Source organism: Procambarus clarkii, chromosome 64 (assembly GCF_040958095.1).
Source record: "Procambarus clarkii isolate CNS0578487 chromosome 64, FALCON_Pclarkii_2.0, whole genome shotgun sequence".
In the NCBI taxonomy this organism is placed as follows: domain Eukaryota; kingdom Metazoa; phylum Arthropoda; class Malacostraca; order Decapoda; family Cambaridae; genus Procambarus; species Procambarus clarkii.
In genome coordinates, this window is record NC_091213.1 from 1,618,328 (window position 1) to 1,638,797 (window position 20,470).

General features: G+C 41.7%; 1 protein-coding gene across 1 annotated transcript in view; it reads right to left on the bottom strand.

Annotated features, from left to right (window-relative positions):
- crb (cell polarity complex component crumbs) overlaps positions 1 to 20,470 on the bottom strand; it is a 227,234-nt gene that overhangs the window by 106,814 nt on the left and 99,950 nt on the right. The window contains exons 11-17 of the mRNA XM_045759691.2: positions 17,398 to 17,514; positions 13,543 to 13,730; positions 6,781 to 6,934; positions 5,911 to 6,135; positions 4,660 to 4,896; positions 3,146 to 3,522; positions 2,640 to 2,835 (exon numbers count right to left, since the gene is read on the bottom strand). Coding sequence (XP_045615647.2) covers positions 2,640 to 2,835; positions 3,146 to 3,522; positions 4,660 to 4,896; positions 5,911 to 6,135; positions 6,781 to 6,934; positions 13,543 to 13,730; positions 17,398 to 17,514 — 1,494 coding nt within the window. The remainder of the gene's footprint in view (positions 1 to 2,639; positions 2,836 to 3,145; positions 3,523 to 4,659; positions 4,897 to 5,910; positions 6,136 to 6,780; positions 6,935 to 13,542; positions 13,731 to 17,397; positions 17,515 to 20,470) is intronic.

The following is a 20,470-nucleotide window of genomic DNA, read 5'->3' on the forward strand; positions in this document are numbered from 1 at the left end:
CAAAACTGCCCCAGAACTGCTAGTAGGATTCCCCACAGCCCCGGGAACCAACAACAGAGGCCCCGGGGCAGAGCCGGCCTCCAAGCCCTCCGCCCTTAAAGAAAAGCAAGAGCCCATGGGAAAGGCAACAAGAAAGGGCCGCTGGTAAGACCCAGAAGCCTTGGCAGGAGGCACAGGCTCAAACCTCCGTCCCCAACCCGAACGGGGCATCCCCTGAAAACCGCCCGAGTCTCTGCCGCAACTGAACCCCGCCCCGACCCAGAAACACGCAGACGATCCGGAGCCGGGAACATGGAGAGAAAGGGGCGAGCAGCACCAAACCAAACGGGGCGGCCACGGGGCATTCGAGTGGGAAACCAACCTAGCATGTTGCAGCAACCTAACATAGCTTGCAACACGGATGCCGCCTGTACTCTGAACAGTAATAACATCAGGAGAGTACTGGAGAACAAGCAGAGAATCACTCGCAAGACTCCGGGTCAAGGTGTCAGTGACCCAATAGGCAGCATGACGGAGGTAAAAATGGCGACTGTCACCCGGAGACAAGGGAACAGCAACCAACGATCCCGTACAAGACGGGTTGGAACCCGGAAGACACATTCAATGGTCCCCCGAGCCCAGACAGGGGTTTCCAGGGCCCGTAGGGTAACAACTACGGGAAGCCCGGGCAAGGTGTTGCTAACCGGTTAAGAAACCCAAACATAACAAGAGGGTAGATTATAGCACTGAAAACCCCCGAGACGTGTATAAGCACGGGGGCCTAGCAGAGGGCCGCCAAACACTACCAGTGGAACTATAACCACCTTAGGCAGACCCCCACCAAGCAAGAAAATGAAAAACAAAAGAAAAACCCCGCAAAAGTACACCGTCTCCAGAGGTAACAGAAACCGGACGCCGCTTAGGTGGCAGGCTGCGCAACACCTTGACGCCCTAACCAGCACAATACCAATCCCTACCCAGGGCCAAACAAGGGCCCCAAGCCCCAGCTGGCCCCAAGGGCGAGGCAAATGCCGAGCAGCAAGAACCTCTACGGGAATGGTTCCCGAACGCCCCAGGGAAGATAACCCTGTAACGCAAGGGCAGTACTCACAGGGCGCTTAGGGAAGTCAGCCACTAAGCACATGCAGCCCCGGCACTGATGAAGTACTCCTGGCCACCGCACACCACAACACACGGCAGTGAACGCCACACAAGGCAAACACCGCCTAGGAAACTGAGGCCAGAGAAGCGTCAATCCCGGTTGACATTAGCGAACGAACTGGAGCTTGGCAGCCGGCGCGGTAGGTCCGGGGCTCCCCCCTCCCCCTCCTGGGGTGGGGAGGGCTGCGCGGACGATCGGCGCGGCAGTAAAGTGTGATGTTTGCTTGTTTGCTTGTTTCCTTGGGATTGTAGGGAGTTTTCTACCTCTCTGTTCGGTTTTTGTTGTAGTTTCTTACCATGTGGGGTTTGTTTTGTTACGCCTACCTTTCTGGGTGCCTAACCCCGGTCGATGGCAGATAAGGAAAACCCCCAACCATATGGGGTTTTCCAGGGCCATTGCTCCCTGAAACCTCTCTGAAGGGGCCAGGTTCTGGCGCTGGTCCCTGGTAGGTCTGAACTCCTTAGCTAATGTCCCGGTCTAACATAACACACATTAGCCCGATAAGCTCCAGGGAGCCGTAGGGGCTCCCCACAGAAAAGAGACTCATCGTGTCTCTTATTTACAAAGATAGTCCTCTCCATATTGTCCACTATTCTCTTTCTGAATATTTTAGTATTTTCGAAGGTATACAGATCAGTGACTTTTGTAGTTTAAGGCCTCATACCTGTTTTCTTTCTTGAATATAGGCACCATGTTTGCAGTCTTTCAGGTTTCCAAAAATTTCCCATTTGCCAACACCACATTATAGACGCTAGTCTGAGTGATGTCACATACTGCTAGTATCACTGCTGCCCCTGTCAATATCCATTGGAAACTTTGGTCCTGTTCTATTGCTTTATTTACCTCTAGTTCTTTTAGGTGCTTCTTTACCTCCTCTTCAGTTACTACTATATCTTACTTAATGATTTCCACCACTCTGTGATCTCTTGTACCAACTCTCTACTCTGCTAACACTGCAAATGCCCCCTTAAATCTCCTATTAAGTTTCTCTCATTTTTTCATCTTTTTTTATCTAATACTCTAACTTGGACCATTACTGTCAATTTTCTTCTTATATAGCTATGAACAGGTCACCTTTTGGCAGCTAATTAGTTTTATTCATAGTCATTTACAAAGTGCCCTTCTGCTTCTCTATAGATGGTAGTGTACTCATTTTGGGCCCTTCATATTGCCTTCCTCTTTGCATCAGTACTCTGTAGTCTGTACACTTTACAAGTCTTTTAGTTTGTGGTTTTGTCATCCTTACACTGTTGAACCATAGGTTAATGTAGCTCCTCTCCTCTGCCCAGTGGACCCATGGCCCTAACTAGGACAGCAGCTTGAGGTTGCCATGCTCAGTAAAAGAATAATTACCAATAATTTTAAATACAAGAACGAGTAAGGAAAAGAGGATCCACAATTTGTCAATGTCAAAATTAATCTATTAGTATATCTAATTTTAATTTGACATAAAATACTTTTATAGTAAAATTTAGATTAAACAATATTAGAAACAAACCTTGATAACCATCATAGCAGAGACATTTGTAATCCTTTACAAGGTCAGAACAAGTTGACCCGTGCTGGCATGGAGATGACTCACAATCGTCAATATTTATTTCACACTGTGGTCCTTTGAAGCCGGTGTCACTACAGTTACATGTGTAGTGGTTGATGCCGTCAGTGCACACACCCTCATTCATACAAGGGTCGGACTAGAATATAACAGGTGAGCAAACTTGTGTTACTAAAACATCAAAACAGATTTGAGAAACAGTAACTTAAAAAGAAAGTTGAACTATGTACAGCTGAAGGAATTAATGTGTACTAAAGTGACGGAAACAAATTTAAGACATAAAACTAGTAACTCAAATTCTTATTCATGCTAGCCACTACAAAATAAAATCAGGACATGAACATAATGTGATTAACACCTGCAATATAAAAATATGCAATTCCAAAACTAGTACAGTATTTATATTACAAACAAAATGCAAAGTACGTGTATAACAGTAACGTGCATACCTCACACTCATCAATATTGGTGGAGCAAAGCTTGTCAGCAAAGCCAGGCAGACATTCGCAAGTGAAGGTGGCAATACCATCAGAGCAGGTGGCATTATTTTGGCAAGGGGCGCTTGCACACTCGTCAATGTCAATATCACAGTCAGTGCCTGTAAAACCAGGCTGACACACACATTCATAACCATTAATTCTATTGATGCAGGTGCCACTATTGCGGCAGGGTCGGGAGAGGCACTCGTCAAACTCCAGGTTGCAGTGGTCTCCAGAAAAGCCGGGCCGACAGTAACACTGATATGATCCATTGGTGTTCTCGCAGATGCCATTGACACAAGGACGTATTAATTCACATTCATTAACATCCTCTTCACAATTATGACCTGAAAAATGAATAAGTACTATTAACTAGTGACAGTGCAGTTATCTATAAGCTGCACTAATAATAGCTTAATATTTGTGATGTAATGATAAAATGCTCACAAACAACTCTCTTTTTTTTCTGTGGAGAGCCACTTCAGCTCCCCAGAGCTATACCGGGCTGATGTCTGTATATATTAGACCGTGGCATCAATCAATCGATGGAGTTCTAGGGCCAGGACTCTCTGAGGGGGGCCAGTGCCGGAACCTGGCCCCCAGAGAGCCACGAGGAGCAATGTCCTATAGACACCCTCGTGTAATTGGAAGCAGTCTATATCTGCCATCTACCCAGGTCAGGCACCTAAAAAGGTTGGAATTCCAAAACAAACAGCAACTGGTTAAAAAAATTGCAAGCCGCAAGCCGAACTAGCAAGCAGAACTTCCCAATCGAAAACAAGCAAACAAGCATGATATCAGCCTTCCCCCTCCCAGGGAAAGGAGGGCTACACGAACAAGTGGCATGATGGCATGGTGTGACATTTGCTTGTTTCTTCAGAAATTGAGGGTGTTCTGCCTCTCTGTTTGGCTTTTGGTTGCCATTTTCTTACTATGTGGGGTCTGTTTTGTGTCTGACGCCATGTGGGGTCTGTTGAAAGGCACCCCTACCTTTCTGGGTGCCTAACCCCAGTCGATGGCAGACAAGGAAAACCCCAAACCACAGGGGGGGGGGGTGTTCCAGGGTCATTGCTCCCTGAAACCTCACTGAAGGGGCCGGGTACTGGCTCGTGGTCTCTGGTAGGTTGAACTCTATTGACTAAAGCCCTGGTCTAATGTATTGCATATCAGCCCGATAGCTCCAGAAAGCTGAAGGGGCTCCCCACAGAAATGGAACCATATTGAATGGAGTACATCAAGAATATGAAAAACAAGAAGTGTTGCATGTAAAGAAGGAAGCAGTGTTGATTGGGCACAGTACCAGTATATGAAAAAGCACTATAGCATAAAGTTAGTTAAAAATGTATGGAGTGTGTGTTGCATGCAATGCATGGAAACCACACAATGATTCAGTGATTTTTCAGAAATAGTTCACAGATTTACCAGATAAAAATGGCAAAAAGTTGTTAATGCTAATATTTAACCCAAGAATATTGGTGACTTACCTGTGTAACCTGGAGGACAGACACAGCTATAGTTAGCCATTCCATCATGACACTCCCCTCCATTAAGACATGGACTACTTTCGCACTCGTTAATATTGATGGAGCAGTTTTCTCCTGTGAAACCCTCTGGACATCGGCATTCGTAACTATTTATCAGATCGTAGCAAACTTTGCCACCAGGACAGGTTACATCAAAACAATCATTGATGTTGTTGCTGCAGTACAAACCTTCAAATCCTGAATATAAAAATCTCATTACAAATTGAATTTAAAGTATATACTGTACTATAATTTAAGAATAGTTAAAAACACACACGAAATAATTTTAGGATAGGAAAATGTGAGAAAGACAAGAATCGCCCCTTAAGGGTGATATTTAATGGAGTGAAACAAATGATGGAAGTGTGTAGAAATGTTAGGAAATTGCAGTGATGATGAGGATGGGGAAACTTTGGTCCTAAGACCAAAGATGAGACTAAAACTAAGATGAGACCTCTCAAACAAACAGAGAAAATCTAAAAAATAAACCTCAGTGAAGTGAAATGTCTAAATGGGAATAGAAATGAAGATAAATTTTTTTTTTCTACAAAATGATAGGGACTGGAAAGCCCATTAAATGGTACATGAAGTAAAAGAAAGAAAATCATTACAGGAAGGGGGATTATAGGGGAAACGGAACATGGTGCTGAAAATTATATATATTAACATAGATGGTGTGAGAAAGAAAATACTGGAACTAAGAGATATAATTCAGCTTAAGGTCCCAGATATTATCGCACTAACAGAGACAAAACTTGAATAAAATATTTTAAATAAGGTCTTATTTCAAAGGAGCTACTCAGTTTGGAGACATGATAAGGAAAACTAGGAAGGGGGGAGGAGTGGCTGTGCTGGTGAAAAAATACCTGAAGGTAAGAGTTAATAATCGAAAACCCTTGAGAAGCTGACATACTGGCATTGCAGTTTGGAAATCTGGATAATAAACCGATAATTGTAAATGCCTACAGCCCACCAGCAAGCAACACATGGACAAAGGAGGAACTAAATGACAAACAAGAGGGCCTCATAATGGTCATGAGAGAGATTATAGTAAAAGCAGATAAGGATAAATCACGATTGTTGGTACTGGGGGGGAATAACTTGAAAGCAATAGACTGGGAGGCTGTTGCTCAATAGACCTCAAGTAGAAATATATTCACAACTCTTGGATTGCTAGGTAAGTTCAACAATCACTTTGCCAAGAGTACTAACCCTCAATACATTCGCAGTAAAAATCTTGTGACCCCCGAGATGAGATACACGAGGCAGAATTCTGGCAAGGGTTGGAGCCACACGCATCGTACTCTTCTTCACAATTTACTCCCATGTACGCCTCCCCACACTCACAGGTGTAGTTGTTTACTCCATCAACACAAGTCCCTCCATTACGGCATGGACTTGATTCGCATTCGTTTGTGTCTGTCTCGCATCTCTCTCCTTTAAAAAGAATATACCAAGCACAAGTTTCACTATACAGTATTGTAAAGTCAATGTGGCTTACATCATCAGGAGCATTTCACTATATAAAGTTAAGGAAATTTGCTTATACAGCAGTTTAATTACCAAGATTTGAAATATCTCTGGCAATAATTACCTTATAAAATTTTTATGTTATTATTATAATAATAAAAAGCCTCATTCTGGTGGGATCCTCAGGGTTTCTCTGATCTCCAAATCTTGGGTAGCATATTTTCAAATTCATAAGTGCCTACTGGGAACCAGTACTGAAAAATAATTCAGTACTGGTGGTTCCTACTCTCTGTACCTCTGTGAGGAGGTCAGGCTCTGGCTCTGGTCCATGGAAGGCCTATAGAACTCTGCAACTGATGGGACCTAGTAGTATGACATGCTTTCAGATATAGTTTCTTCAGGGAGCCACCAGGGCTCACCCAGAAATTGGCATTTAATTACATTCGACATTCATTTTATTGTATATGTACAGTATTATTTATTTATTTATTTATTTATTTATTTATTTATTATATTTTAATAAAAAATACTGTACTGATTTTTGTACAATACCATATAGAGATACTATCATTTTCTTACACATAAAAGTCATTCATTTCAATATTACAGTACCTGTAAATCCTGGAGGGCATGTACAATCAAAGCCATTAACACGATCTTTGCAGGAAGCACCATTAAGGCACGGGGACGAGGCACATTCATCAACGTCTTCATCGCAGTTCTTGCCAGACCATCCAGCATCACACAAACATTCATAGTCACCAATCTGTAGTGATCAAATATAGCATTAAACTTTTCTAGAAAAATTGCTACAATAACCATATACTGATGTAGCCTTATAATAATAATAATAATAATAATATAACAATACCCTTATAATACTGATGTAACTGATAAGCATCAGGTAAGCAAAGCTACATAACTATTAGTTGTGGCATAGTAGAGCATACAGTTCATGCATACCTATTAAATATTGAGAAATTATAATTTTCAGTAATTCACTAACACTCCTCAACTGCCTGTACAGCAGCATTACTTTACAATCAGTAAAAATTAACTCTGCTGGAGTTAACCAAGGTTTAGTGCCTACTATTAATCATTCTTGTTTGTCTCTATCCATTTTAGATTAACCTCAGCTTTTATTACTAGGCAGAATCTTAAGGAATTTATCTCACTGCCATTTGAAATTAGAATGGGATGTTAGAGAAGAAAACTAAAGCATTTAGCAAAATTGATACACACTGCGCATGCATGCATGCAAGGCTAGGGGAACATAACTGTTCACAACGGATCCTTAACAAAAAATAATAAAAATAAATTAGTCATAGGACTACATCATAGAAAATAATGTAGTCATTAAATAGAAGCTGACCATAGCAGACGAATACATCATACCAAAGAGCAGGAGGCCAAGAGAGGGATCAGAGCAACAAAACAAGCCTTTGTAGCAGAGAACAAGAGAGGAAGTAATGAACCAGAATTTCAAGATCTAGTATTCACAAAAATCAAGGTAAGACATAACACAAGCAGACATAACAAAGCTAAGAAAGCAAGCAATCACCCGCATCATATTTTTTTAACTACACCCCCTCAATAGCTTCCTTGTGCATTATGCTATCAAACTAAGACACAGGCCTCCCGCTAGTCCTCTCTTGAGACCTTGTGCACAAGATGACAAGCTCCATCAAGGGAGTGGAGCAAATTAAAAGAAGCTACACCATGCAAAAGGTAATGCCACTTGGTTTAGGAGGAGAGATCTCTAGAAGCCATGGGCCTTCAACAAAACAGCATTAAAGAAGAAAGCCCTTAAATAAAGCTGCTAGCGGAAAGCACAAGACATGCATATAACTACTGTACTCACACAACAATATAAACACCAAAGAATGAGAAGCCTTTGCACACACACACAACTTTCACAGGAAAACCTAATTAATAGTTATCTTTGTGGCTAATGCAGAACCAGTGGCAACAAGTAAACTGCCAAACATCAAGTGAGCTTGTTGACTCTTCTGACCCTTGTTGTGGTACTGCCACATGGTAGTGTATGGGTTGCAAACTTATTACTCATCCAGTACATTAAAGAGGGGCTTATTGAGTCTACTGTTGCATACCTCCTCCCCGCTGCTAGCTCAGGGATCCACCTAGGGACCCCACCAGAAGGAGGTATTTCATTACATTAAACTTTTTATTTGTTATATGAGAGAGTCGATCTCTCAGTGGTGGCTTGCGTTTGATTCATCATTGTCACCCTTTGCCATGTTGATGATCAGACTATTTTTAATGTTACTGTTCATGGTGTATCAACAAGTCATCAGAGCTTGACAAGTGCAAAATGTTTCTGTGAGTCTGTGTAAGCTTATTAATGAAGGAAGGAACCAATGGGGAATTACTTCAGAAAGTTCACACACAAAAATAAACTTTCATTAATTAAGAAATATTTAGAGCACAGCTGACAGACACACAAGACCTTAAGGCTTATCTACAACAAATATATAACAAAGAAAATTAACTTACCATATGAAAGTCCTTAAATGAGAGAAATTTGTGGCATAAATAAGAACACTATTAATGCTTTATAAGCAATTCATTCAAAAATTCATAGCAAACTCTTTTATTAGGGAAATCCTAAGAAACAGTGTGAACCAACTTACACTGTATGCTAATCTAAAAAGTATCTGCTCATTTTCCTCTTAGATCCAATACAAGTTAATGATCATCACTTAGTACAGTATACTTGTTAATTGATTCCCAAAGACAGGAAGGGGGATGTTTTTAATGGTCATTATTTCAAAGACAAAATGCTTCCTCTTATAACAAACTATGTTTCATACAAAAATAAATAATTACTGTACTTAGTATATTTATCTACATACAAAGAGGGAGAATGAAGGCTGTAATTCTATTGACTACAATTTCACAACACCAAAAATTCCCAAATAAACTGCAAGTGTCAACAATTTATGCAACATACGTTTATATATATGCCATAATGGGTGGTATAACTACCATCCTTTTCCTTCTCATTATCAGTTAATTGGCCCCTCTTATTTTCAACTGCCAAGTCATCTCTTCTCTCTGACCTTTTGTGATATTTTTGAAAAACCCTTTAGGACTTTGTTTTACTTGTCAAGTTGTACATAGACCACTGTACAACACTGTCCTGTTCTACAGTGGTCTGTGTTCTTGACTCAAATTCAGGAATCTTGGGTGTTGGTCTCATGCAGCTTCATGCCCAGATTCCTTTGATGTCGGCGGAACATATTCGGGACACACTGTCAGCGTCACTTTCCCTGCCTCTGGTGGCCTTGATCCCGCTGCAGTGCCACCATCTGTTAGTGTTGAGTCGGCCCCCGGGTGACTCAACAGTTGCTTGAGGCAATGTGCAGGAGCCTGAAATTTGCCTGCATAGTTTATCCTCTGGGCAAGGTATGGCTTTGGCAGCTCTTCTGGTATCTCTTCTGGTATATTTATCTAGTTCAGCCCCTTTCACCATTGACTATTGTTAGGTACACGCCTCATTGGCCCTTTACCGATTGCTGTTTTGAGAGATTACTCTGTGTTTTTTTGGGTTAAGTTTCCTGGCACCTTCCTCTGCCCTCACTCGACGTCTTCATGGATGCCTCAGCTCTGGGTTGGGGCTTTGTGACCAGCACTCGCCAAGCCAGCCCGAGTCATTGGTCTCCTCTCCTTCGTTTGGCTCACAGTACAGTTCAGGAGTTTGCAGCCATGTGACATGTGCTGTGGAGAGTTCAGATTCCTCTGGGCTGTGGGTTCTAACTCCATTCGGACTGTTCAAAATTGAAAAGTTTACTTCGGTACCCTGCCCTTTGGAGTGGGACACTTTGAGTAGCTCTTCTGTCGAGTTTTCAGAGTTTGACTCTGTGTTATTCACGTCCAGGGAATATCCAACATTCTTGCAGACGGGCAGTACTGTTTCCTTACCATTTCTATAGAGTGGACTGTCGATGCTGCCTTCTTCCTGTGGCTTTGCAAGATGTACAGGTTCCCAGAGGTTGCATTTGCTTGAAATTAGTGCCTTCCTCTGCATGCTTTCCTTTCCCCAATCACAAAGCTGTTGTGGTGGATGCCTTTCAACTGGATTGGACAAGGTGGGAAGGTTCCTGTACCTCTTATACCACCACTCCCTCAGTTCAGCTGTTGCTCCAGATCATGGCCAGGTTGGAGTCCTAACAGCGTAGGGTGATCATTCCGGCTTCTTGGTGGCTGGCTCCGTCTTGGTTTCAGTCGCTGCTTGCTCGGTGTTCGAACCCAAGCATATTTCCACAGCTCCACCTTTATTAGAAGGTCGGCCCAGTGGAATATTTTTAGATCAATCTTTTCCTCGGCTCATTGTGTATGATCTTTTGCCACATCTTAATTGCTATCTTTATGGGGAGTAGGTAGCTTCTTTGATGGTGTCTCACTTGCTTTCTTTTTCTCTGCAACAGTATGAGGTTTCCTTTTGCCAATTCATCTTCCCCTTTGTTTTTTGTTCTTTGGTTTCCAAGCATGTGGTGCTCTTTTTCCTTTCTGCTTCCCTCCTTCCCCCAACTGGGGAGTGTAACGCATGCACTTGGAAGCAGACCATAGTTTTAAAATTATTTATAAGCCGGGTTATCTTGAGGTTATCTTGAGATGATTTCGGGGCTTTTTAGTGTCCCCGCGGCCCGGTCCTTGACCAGGCCTCCACCCCCAGGAAGCAGCCCGTGACAGCTGACTAACACCCAGGTACCTATTTTACTGCTAGGTAACAGGGGCATAGGGTGAAAGAAACTCTGCCCATTGTTTCTTGCCGGCGCCTGGGATCGAACCCAGGACCACAGGATCACAAGTCCAGCGTGCTGTCCGCTCGGCCGACCGGCTCCCTGAACCGGGTATAGCTCATTACATCCCAGATACTTACAGCCGTAATGTTGCACCAATTAACTTGGATTTAAATATAGACACTCGATAAAGGGGTATTGCAAGAATTTCAAATGAAGGAAGAGCGTTGGGCAAATGTAATTAATTATTTAGAAGGTAACGCTCTGCCCTCCAAGAAAATAAATACTCCCATTGCAGAATTTGAGTTAGTAGGTGGGGTGTTGTACCACATTATGGAAACCCCAACTAAATCAGTATGCCAACTGGCTATTCCAGATGCCCTAAGAAATGTGGCCCTTAACCCTTGTGTTGCTCAGGGCTAATTAGCATTTGTCACCCACAGGTGCATACCAAAAAATAAAAAATAAAATTATTTTTTCTTCTAAACCTGTTAATTTGTGTTCTCTGATAATGGGAAAAATAATAAACAAATTACAAGTGGCATATATTGCCCGCTATAGGGCGGGGAAGTCTGGCAAAAAAACAGGTGCTGACTCAGCGTGCGTCCCAGACGGTCTGTTGCTCACCAGCTGTCAGGCAGGAGTGACCACAGAGATAATTACCTAATTATTTCAATGTCTCTGATTGATTTTTCGTAGTTTTTTGCTGTAATATTATTCAATAGTGTGTAGTGTGATATATTTATATAATAAAATGAGTGAATCATCACTGTACTAAAAAATATGGTGTGCATATTGTTGATTCAATTACTATGTTCATCAAGCAGTGAACAAATACTTTGTAAGTTATTACACTATATACACAGGTTATACCTGTATATAAGTATCTGCATGTTTTGTTCACCATAACGAACCACTAAGTTGCTATTATGAGTCAAAAAGCAACGTGGAGTGACCTCCACACACCAGCCAGCCACTCGCTGCCACTCACTCCCTCAACACCTCTTTCGCTCACATTCTCCTCCCACCATACTGTTTTTGCTTTTATTCACTATATACTGTACAGACGTTATATATAAGTATCTACATTTGTGTTCACCATAACGAACCACTATGTTGGCATGCTGAGTGGCAGTGGCAGCCCGCCACTGGCTGCTACTTCCTCCCTCTCTCAACTCACCTGACTCACCCACATTCTCCTCCCACAATACTGTTTTTGTTTTTATTCACTATATACAGACGTTATATATAAGTATCTACATGTTTTGTTCACCATAACTGTTCAACTAAGCCAGTATAATGCCCAAAGAGCATAGTGGCCACTCCTACCAACATGACAAATCATGCAGATGTTGCCACACCCATCACCAAAATGGCTTCTCCCCCCCACACTCCTTTTGCTGTTATTACACTGTATATACACGTTATATATAAGTATCTACATTCATGTTCACCATAACGAACCACTAAGTTGGTATGCTGAGTGGCAGTGGCAGTGGCAGTGGCAGCCAGTGGCAGCCAGTCCCTCCCTCCCTCACCTCACCTGATTCGCCACCATTCTCCTCCCAACATACTGTTTTTGCTTTTATATACAGATGTTATATATAAGTATCTGCATGTTTTGTTTACCATAGTGAACAACTAAGCTGGTATAGTGAGTCTGGACTCACTATACCAGCTTAGCTCACTATACTCACTTTTACTGTCAGTCAGACAGTAAAAGGTGGTCACACACAGTCAGCAGACAATACTACCTCCCTCCCCACCAAGATTACTCCTCCCACTACAGCGCTAATTATCACAACAATCCTGTTATTATCAGAATCCTTGGTCATTTTTATCACAGTCAGGCTTATGTTTGCTGAAAAGTATCCATCTTTAACTCAACAATCCTGTAACATAACAGAGTGCCTCATATTTATTCGGTATAAAATAATCCTGTCTTGATCAATAAAACCCAGTTGTGAAATTGTACCCCAAGGTACAATCCACAAGGGCCGTGATGAGGATTCGAACCTGCGTCCGGGAGCATCCCAGACACTGCTTTAATCGACTGAGCTACGACAGGGTAAAAAGAGTTGAAACCGAAGTTTTACTGAACTTAATGGATCCCGTAGCTCAACTCTTACGGGATCTAGCAAGTTCAGTAGAACTTCGGTTTCAACTCTTTTACCCTGTCGTAGCTCAGTCAATTAAGGCAGTGTCTGGGATGCTCCCGGACGCAGGTTCAAATCCTCGTCACGGCCCTTGTGGATTTGTTCATTTGATGCATCAAGTTAGTGTGATCTCTGTGTGTAGTGTACCCCAAGGTGTATTCCTTGTCCCATAACGAATAAGATTTAGTATTGTCGGCTTAAAGTGTTCTGTAGAGTATATATACAGTATATGTATAGCCTTCCCATTATTTATAAGAAAGTAAGAACAGGTTTTGTTAGTTATACTCTAGAGTACAGCTTCCAATCCTGTACCCTTACATTGTATGCATGGGAGTTATGACTATTATGATATACAGTATCCTCGGGTGCCTTAAGGCACTCTGAACACCCCTGATCAGGCCCCTTAAGGCACTCTGTGCAGTGCAGTGATTAACAAATATTAAAAACATACTTACCAAATCATGACAATTTTGAGCATGGACACAAATGTTCAATTCGCACTCATTACGGTTCTCTTCACAATAGTCTCCTTCAAAGCCAGGAGGGCACTGACATACATATGAATTTATTCCATCCATACATGTTCCTCCATTTTGGCATGGATCTGATGTGCAGTCATCAATGTTTGTCTCGCAGTTGCTTCCTGTGTGAATGAACAGAATAAATATAAATATTTGCATAACTTCTTAGAGCAACAACTAAGCATTGAAATCTTAAGAGATGCAGTAATAACAACATGAGGAGGAGAAGTTATCGTAGTGGTCTGATGGCACATTTTTGGCTGTACCCATATAGATCCAACCCTCCTTCCCCATGTATCTATCAAGTGTATTTTTTAAGTTAGCTATACCATTTGCCTCTATGATATTGACTGGCAGCCTAAGGCCAACCTGTTGCCTTCTTCTACCTTGTGTAGGCTCCAGGGATCAAAGGCCCCGCAGCCCGGTCTCCGACCAGGCCAACCAGATGGTCATGTTGTCAACCAGGCTGTTGGTCGCCGCTGCTCACAGCTGACATATAAATCACAGCCTGGTGGATCAGATATCCTTTGGAGGTGTTTGTCAAGTTCTCTCTTGAACACTCTGAGAGGCAGGCCAGTTATGCCCATTATATGTAGTGGAAGTGTGTTGAAAAGTATTGGGCCCTAGATGTTGATAGAGTTCTCCCTCAGCATACCTATTGCACCTCTGCTTTTTAATGAGGCTATGTTGCACATCCTGTCATGTGTATTGGTTTCCTGTGAAGTAAACTTAGTGTTCAGATTTGGAACCAGTCCATCTAATATTTTCCACTTGCCAAACCAATTTTTATCCATATCCTTTCTAAATCTGAACTTATATAATTCAAAATAATATAACTTCTCCACTTTATAGCCATTGTTACAAATTCTGAGCTGGTCTGGTAATTTCAAGGCCTTTATCATACCTCCCATGTTGATACAACATCCACTTGAAGAACTCAAACATGTCTTCCCACACTTTTTGTCACGTCAGAAAATATAGGCAGAGCTTCTTTAGTCGCTCTTTAATACAAGGTCGCAAATATTTGGTATCAATCTGGTAATCATACATTGGATTTTCTGAAGGGACTATGACTACTCTGTAATTCAATGATCAGAAATGAATGATGCCACAGTCTAAGTGGGGCTTCACAAGGGCAAAACAGCTGAAAAAAATATATTTGTACATCTATTGCTAATACTTCTGTTAATAAACTCAAGCGCTCTACTTGCTTTGTAATGCATGTTGATACACTGCTGCCTAAGTCTCGGGTCACTGCCAATCATGATTATCAAGTCACTTTCATAACTCAGTTTGCCTCCCTATATCTGCATCATTCATCTGGTATGCAATGCCACTGTTACTACCAAAATTTAGAACTTTGCACTTATCAACATTGAACTTTATCTGCCATTTTCCTGCCCAGTTCTCCAATACGATGAGATTTTTCTGGAGTTCTACAGAGTACACAATCGAGTAAACTATTCACCCCACTAGATCTCGCATCTGTAAACTTGCTATTATTATAGTTCACTCCAACATTCAGATCACTGACACATATTATGAACAGCAAAGGCTTCAGTACAGACCCCTGGGGCATACCACATGTGACATTTCTCCATCCTGACTTAATCCTTTAGATGATAACATTCAGGTTTCTGTTCTTCAACCAGGTACTAATCCATCTGAGAACTTCCCCTATAATCTCAAGGGGCTCAAACTTCATGATCAGCCACTTGTTGGGCACAGCATCAACCATGGTACTTAGCAAGATCATACAGTATTTATTATTGCTGTGAACATGCTTGTGAAGGACAATAGATTTCAGACAAGGTTATCTTTATAAAAAACCATGTTAAGAGTCCTTTATCGGGCTGCGTGTCAAGTTATTTGGTTATGAATTTGCTATGATAGTACGTATAGGCTGAAAGAACTTTCACGCTATCAACATCAAGTTACTCAAACTTTTTGAATATAGGGACTATGTTGGTCATCATCCAAGCAATAGGGACTCTATTCATTTACTTATTAAATATTTTTTTTAAAAGTGAAGAAACTTACTACAATGCTGTAGTACTTGAATTACGACAAAGGAAAGACCCAATATATGTATAAATGTATTAAAAACCAGATTGTTGGATGTAACCTACATTCTTTATCAAAGTACTGAATATACATAACACTCTTAAAAGTGTTATGTAAATTAACCAAGCCTTGTTAAGGCAGATGGGAACCTACATCAATGCATTGAAGTGCAGCACAAGTAACCAGTGCAACCCACCAGCCAACATCTTCTTGAGGTTATTTTGAGATGATTTCGGGGCTTTTAGTGTCCCCGCGGCCCGGTCCTCGACCAGGCCTCCACCCCCAGGAAGCAGCCCGTGACAGCTGACTAACACCCAGGTACCTATTTTACTGCTAGGTAACAGGGACATAGGGTGAAAGAAACTCTGCCCGTTGTTTCTTGCCGGCGCCTGGGAGCGAACCCAGGACCACAGGAACACAAGTCCAGCGTGCTGTCCGCTCGGTGGACCGGCTCCCCACATACTCCAACCTGGGGTAAGACAGAGACCCAAGACCCCAGACTTACCCGAAGGTGAAGGCAACCACAAGTATTGAGGACCCCTGAAGGAGCTTCACCCAAACACTCTAGGAAAGATGACCATGACAGTGCAAGGGTAGAGCAAGGGGAGCACCCAGGGAAGAGAACCCTGAGTGCATTCAGCTCCAAGAGCACATAACTTCTAGCCCACTCAATACAAGTGTGAAGGGAACAGCCACACAGGAAAACCTCATTAGAATACATACTTGGGCCAGAGCAACAGAGCAAGGAAGTGCACACAACTACCCATCAATTGTGAGCTACACCATCCTCCACTAATCGAGGGGGAGGTTATCTTGAGATGATTTTGGGGCTTAGCGTCCCCGCGGCCCGGTCTTCGACCAGGCCTCCTTTTTGTTACACACCCCCAGGAAGCAGCCCGTAACAGCTGTCTAACTCCCAAGTACTTATTTACTGTTAGGTAACAAGGGCATCAGGGTGAAAGAAACTTTTTGCTCATTTGTCTCCGCCTCCACCGGGAATCGAACCAGGAACCTCAGGACTACGAATTTGAAGCGCTGTCCACTCAGCTGTCAGGTGTCTCCCCAGGAAGGGGGAAGGTGAATGAACTTGTGCTAGTTTCATTGATTTTCAACTGTTAGTTTACATAATTAGGGAGTTCTTCTGGCAGTTCTCAAGGGTGAAGTCTTATTTAAAGCCAGCAGTGGCTTGTTTTGTTTCGTTTACTTTCTGGGTGCCTTTCCCGTTGGCGGCATTAACAAATAAGTTAATATATCATGTAATTATATTAAGAATTATATATAAATCCCACAGCTCTCTGTGCCTCTGTGTGGGGGGGGTTAGGTTGTGGCTGTGATCCCTGGTAGGCAATAGAACTCCACGAGTGATGGGCTCTAGTAGTATGTACACTAATCAGAGATAGTTGCTTCAGGAAGCAACATGGGGATCCCCTCAGAAAAATATAAATGACTGTTTTGCAAGATTCCTTGAGTATTATCTTACAGCCTGGAATCATGTGAGTATTCTCATGTATCAGGGCACATATACATTTGGTGCAGCTAAATTAAATGGTATTCCTGTTCAAGAAAATACTAAACATATTATCCCCTTTGCACCTAAAGATTTTGTTTTAATGATTCTAAAATCAGGAGCAAGGGGGATTTATACATAGCCCAATGATAGGTACCTTTATTGCACCAGCATACGTAAAATAATTAAGAAACTAAAAACATCTTGCAAGACTTCACCTGTAAACCCAGGAGTACAAATGCAGGTAAATGAATTATCTTGATCATAACAAGAAGCTCCATTTAGGCAGGGAGAGGAGTCACATTCATCAATCTCTAGGCAACTTGGTGGGGAACCTGAAATATATAACATATTTAAAGCTACAAATACAATATCAACACCATCAGTATTCTATTTGAATACTAATGGTGTTGGATATGAAGGCATCAGCTCGACAAAAAACAGTACTGTACTGTACTTACCAATCAGTGCCTATAGGGAAGCGAGATCTAGCTCTCTATGCCCCACTTCCTACCTGTTTATACGTGATATGTTAATTACCTCTCTCAGCACTAACATTTTCATCACATGTTATCTTAAAGTTGTGGATGGAAATGACTTCAACCCAATTTAATCCTTCAATGCATTCCATTTGCCGACCATCTGTATAGAGAATGAAAACTTCCTTACGCCTTTTTAACTCAATTGTGTGTCAGGCTTCCACTGACATCCCTTTGTCCAACTTTTTTTTATTTTCCACTTTGTCTATTTTGCTCAGGATCTTGTATGCAATAATCATATCCACTTCAGTTTTTTTTCTCTTCTCTAAAGTTGTGAGGATGAGTTCCCACAATAAATCCTCATGTTAAGGCCTCTCAATACTGGTACTAATTTAGCTGCAAACCTCTAAACTTTCTCAAGTTTCTGTTTATGCTTCACAGAATGTGGGCTCCACACACGTGCTGCATTCTCAAGTAATAATCTCTCATAGAAAATATGTATAGACTTGAAAGCCCCCTCCTTTACATTCTTAAATGATGGTCTTATGTTTGCTAACTTCTTACATGCTGACCTGGTCTGCATCCCTCCTCCCCCCAAATGAGAGGGGAAAGATGGGGTAAATGGGCTTAAATTTGTTATCATATATTTACATTGTTTTGGGAGTTCTTTTGGTAATTTTGAGGCATCGATCTTCCTTGTAACCGGCAGTGGTCATTTTTGTTTTGCTGACTTTGCGGCTGCTTTCCCAGTGGTAACTGACATTATTAAAATTCACTGACAATTTCATCATAGTGTCATTGTTCTCTGCACCTCTCTAGAGGGGGGCCAGGTTCTAGCTCGTGGTGACCCCAGTAGGCCAAATAAGAACTCCACTACTAGAGACACCTTGTAGTCTGGCACTATATCAGTATAGCAGCTTCAAGGAGCCACAAGAGGTTACCCCCAGAGAAGAGACATATCTTTTTAATGCTGGATTCAGCACTCACGACATATCTACAAATGCCTTTCTTAATTAGCTTAAATGCCTGTCAAAAAATTATTCATTGCAGAACATTTATTCTTGTGTTTGATGTTACTTGAGGCCACCACTGACAAAATACCTTCATTCTGAGCTAGCATGGAATGAAGGCATGGTACAAGTCCTGGATGTTCAGGACTTGTACCACTGACTTGGGACAGAAAGCGTGTTAGGCTCATAACTGAGGGTCCAGGTAGTACAGTTGGGTTTGTTCACAACTCACAATCGAGAATTCCAGGTTCAAATCCAGAGTGGGATAGAAATGGTTGAGCACATTTCCTATCACCTAATGTCACTGTTCACCTAGCAGTAAGTAGGTAAGCAGGGGTTAGTCAGCTTGTTGTGGGCTTGCATCCTGGGTGGGGTCAGTAATTTGATCTGGGAGGGGGAACTTTGATATGAGCCAAACATGTTATGTTCTGTCTATGTTCTGTTATGTTCCAAACAAAATGTTGAGAAAGAGTCCATTTGCTGTTGTATACAGCACCCTGTGCATCCTTTTATGTAAATAAACTGCTGTACTATTGCTACACCTACTGACTCTACATTGTAATAGTCTATGCCTGGCATCCTTAAGTGTCACCTTTTATGAATTCATTTGTTATTTTCCACAAATGTTCTCATTTTGCTACCTTTTTCTTCTTAAGTATTGTTTTGCACCTCACACCTTTGGTTAAATTTGCTGTCTATTGATTTTATGCTTTTGCGAGAAACGCTTTGCGTAATAGTGGCTCTATAGATTGAGTAACTCTTCTCCCTACAAATGTACATTACTCTTATGTTCTTTGCATGCACATTCATTTGAATAAACATTTGTAATTGTATACCTGAATACATTCTGGCTGCCTGTCCCAGGACACAATTATTATTTTATTATTATAAAAGTTTGACATGACAAATGCAAGACTGTCTGCATTGTCTGCCATCATGTTACTGGTCAGAACCAACAGCTCTTAACCTGACTGATCAAGTGACACACACATCAGGCCCAGTGCCATGGGGGAGGAGAACAACATAATGTCCTAGTGAGCTACTAAAAAAAAATTTGATCGAGTGTATTCTTGTGGCACCATAGGTGGCCAGCCAAGAACACTAAGCCACTGTAAGTTGAACTATTTAATACTCTTATACAGGTAGATGGTTTGAACTGGCAGAAGTTGCTTGATTAGTCAGACTATTTCACAGTTTCCTTCATTTTCCACCATCACCACTATAAATTTTGTCAAAATTCACTATTCTCTCACATACTATTCATCAAGAAAACTTTTAACTCATTTAAATACATATAACTGACTTTCTGGCATTGAGAACCAGAAGAGTTGAACCATCTGCACACATCTGGCTGTATATATACTATGCTGCCTTTATTCTTATAACACATTGATGCACACCCTTCTCTAATATTCCTACCTTGATATCCAACATGACTTCACTAATATATATAATGAACAATCATGACAGAGCACATCCCTTGTGTACTCCTAACTGTCTCCTACATTAGCATCAGACCAGTCTCATTACACCATAGTACATGCACATTTTTTCTTCCTAGAATGAAAGTTATTTACAGCATTTAGTTCAATTCCATCATGTCTATACATGCAAATTATTTTTCATAGATCCCATCCCTATTACCATTGCAATATTTACCTTGTTATACTCTCTATAAATTTCCAAATGCCTTCTCCAATAGCTGAATACATACAGATGTGTGACCTCCCCCACACACTTCTCCACAACGGAGCACACCGTGTTCATTACTGTCTCTGATCTGTCTCCTCTTGCCTATGACA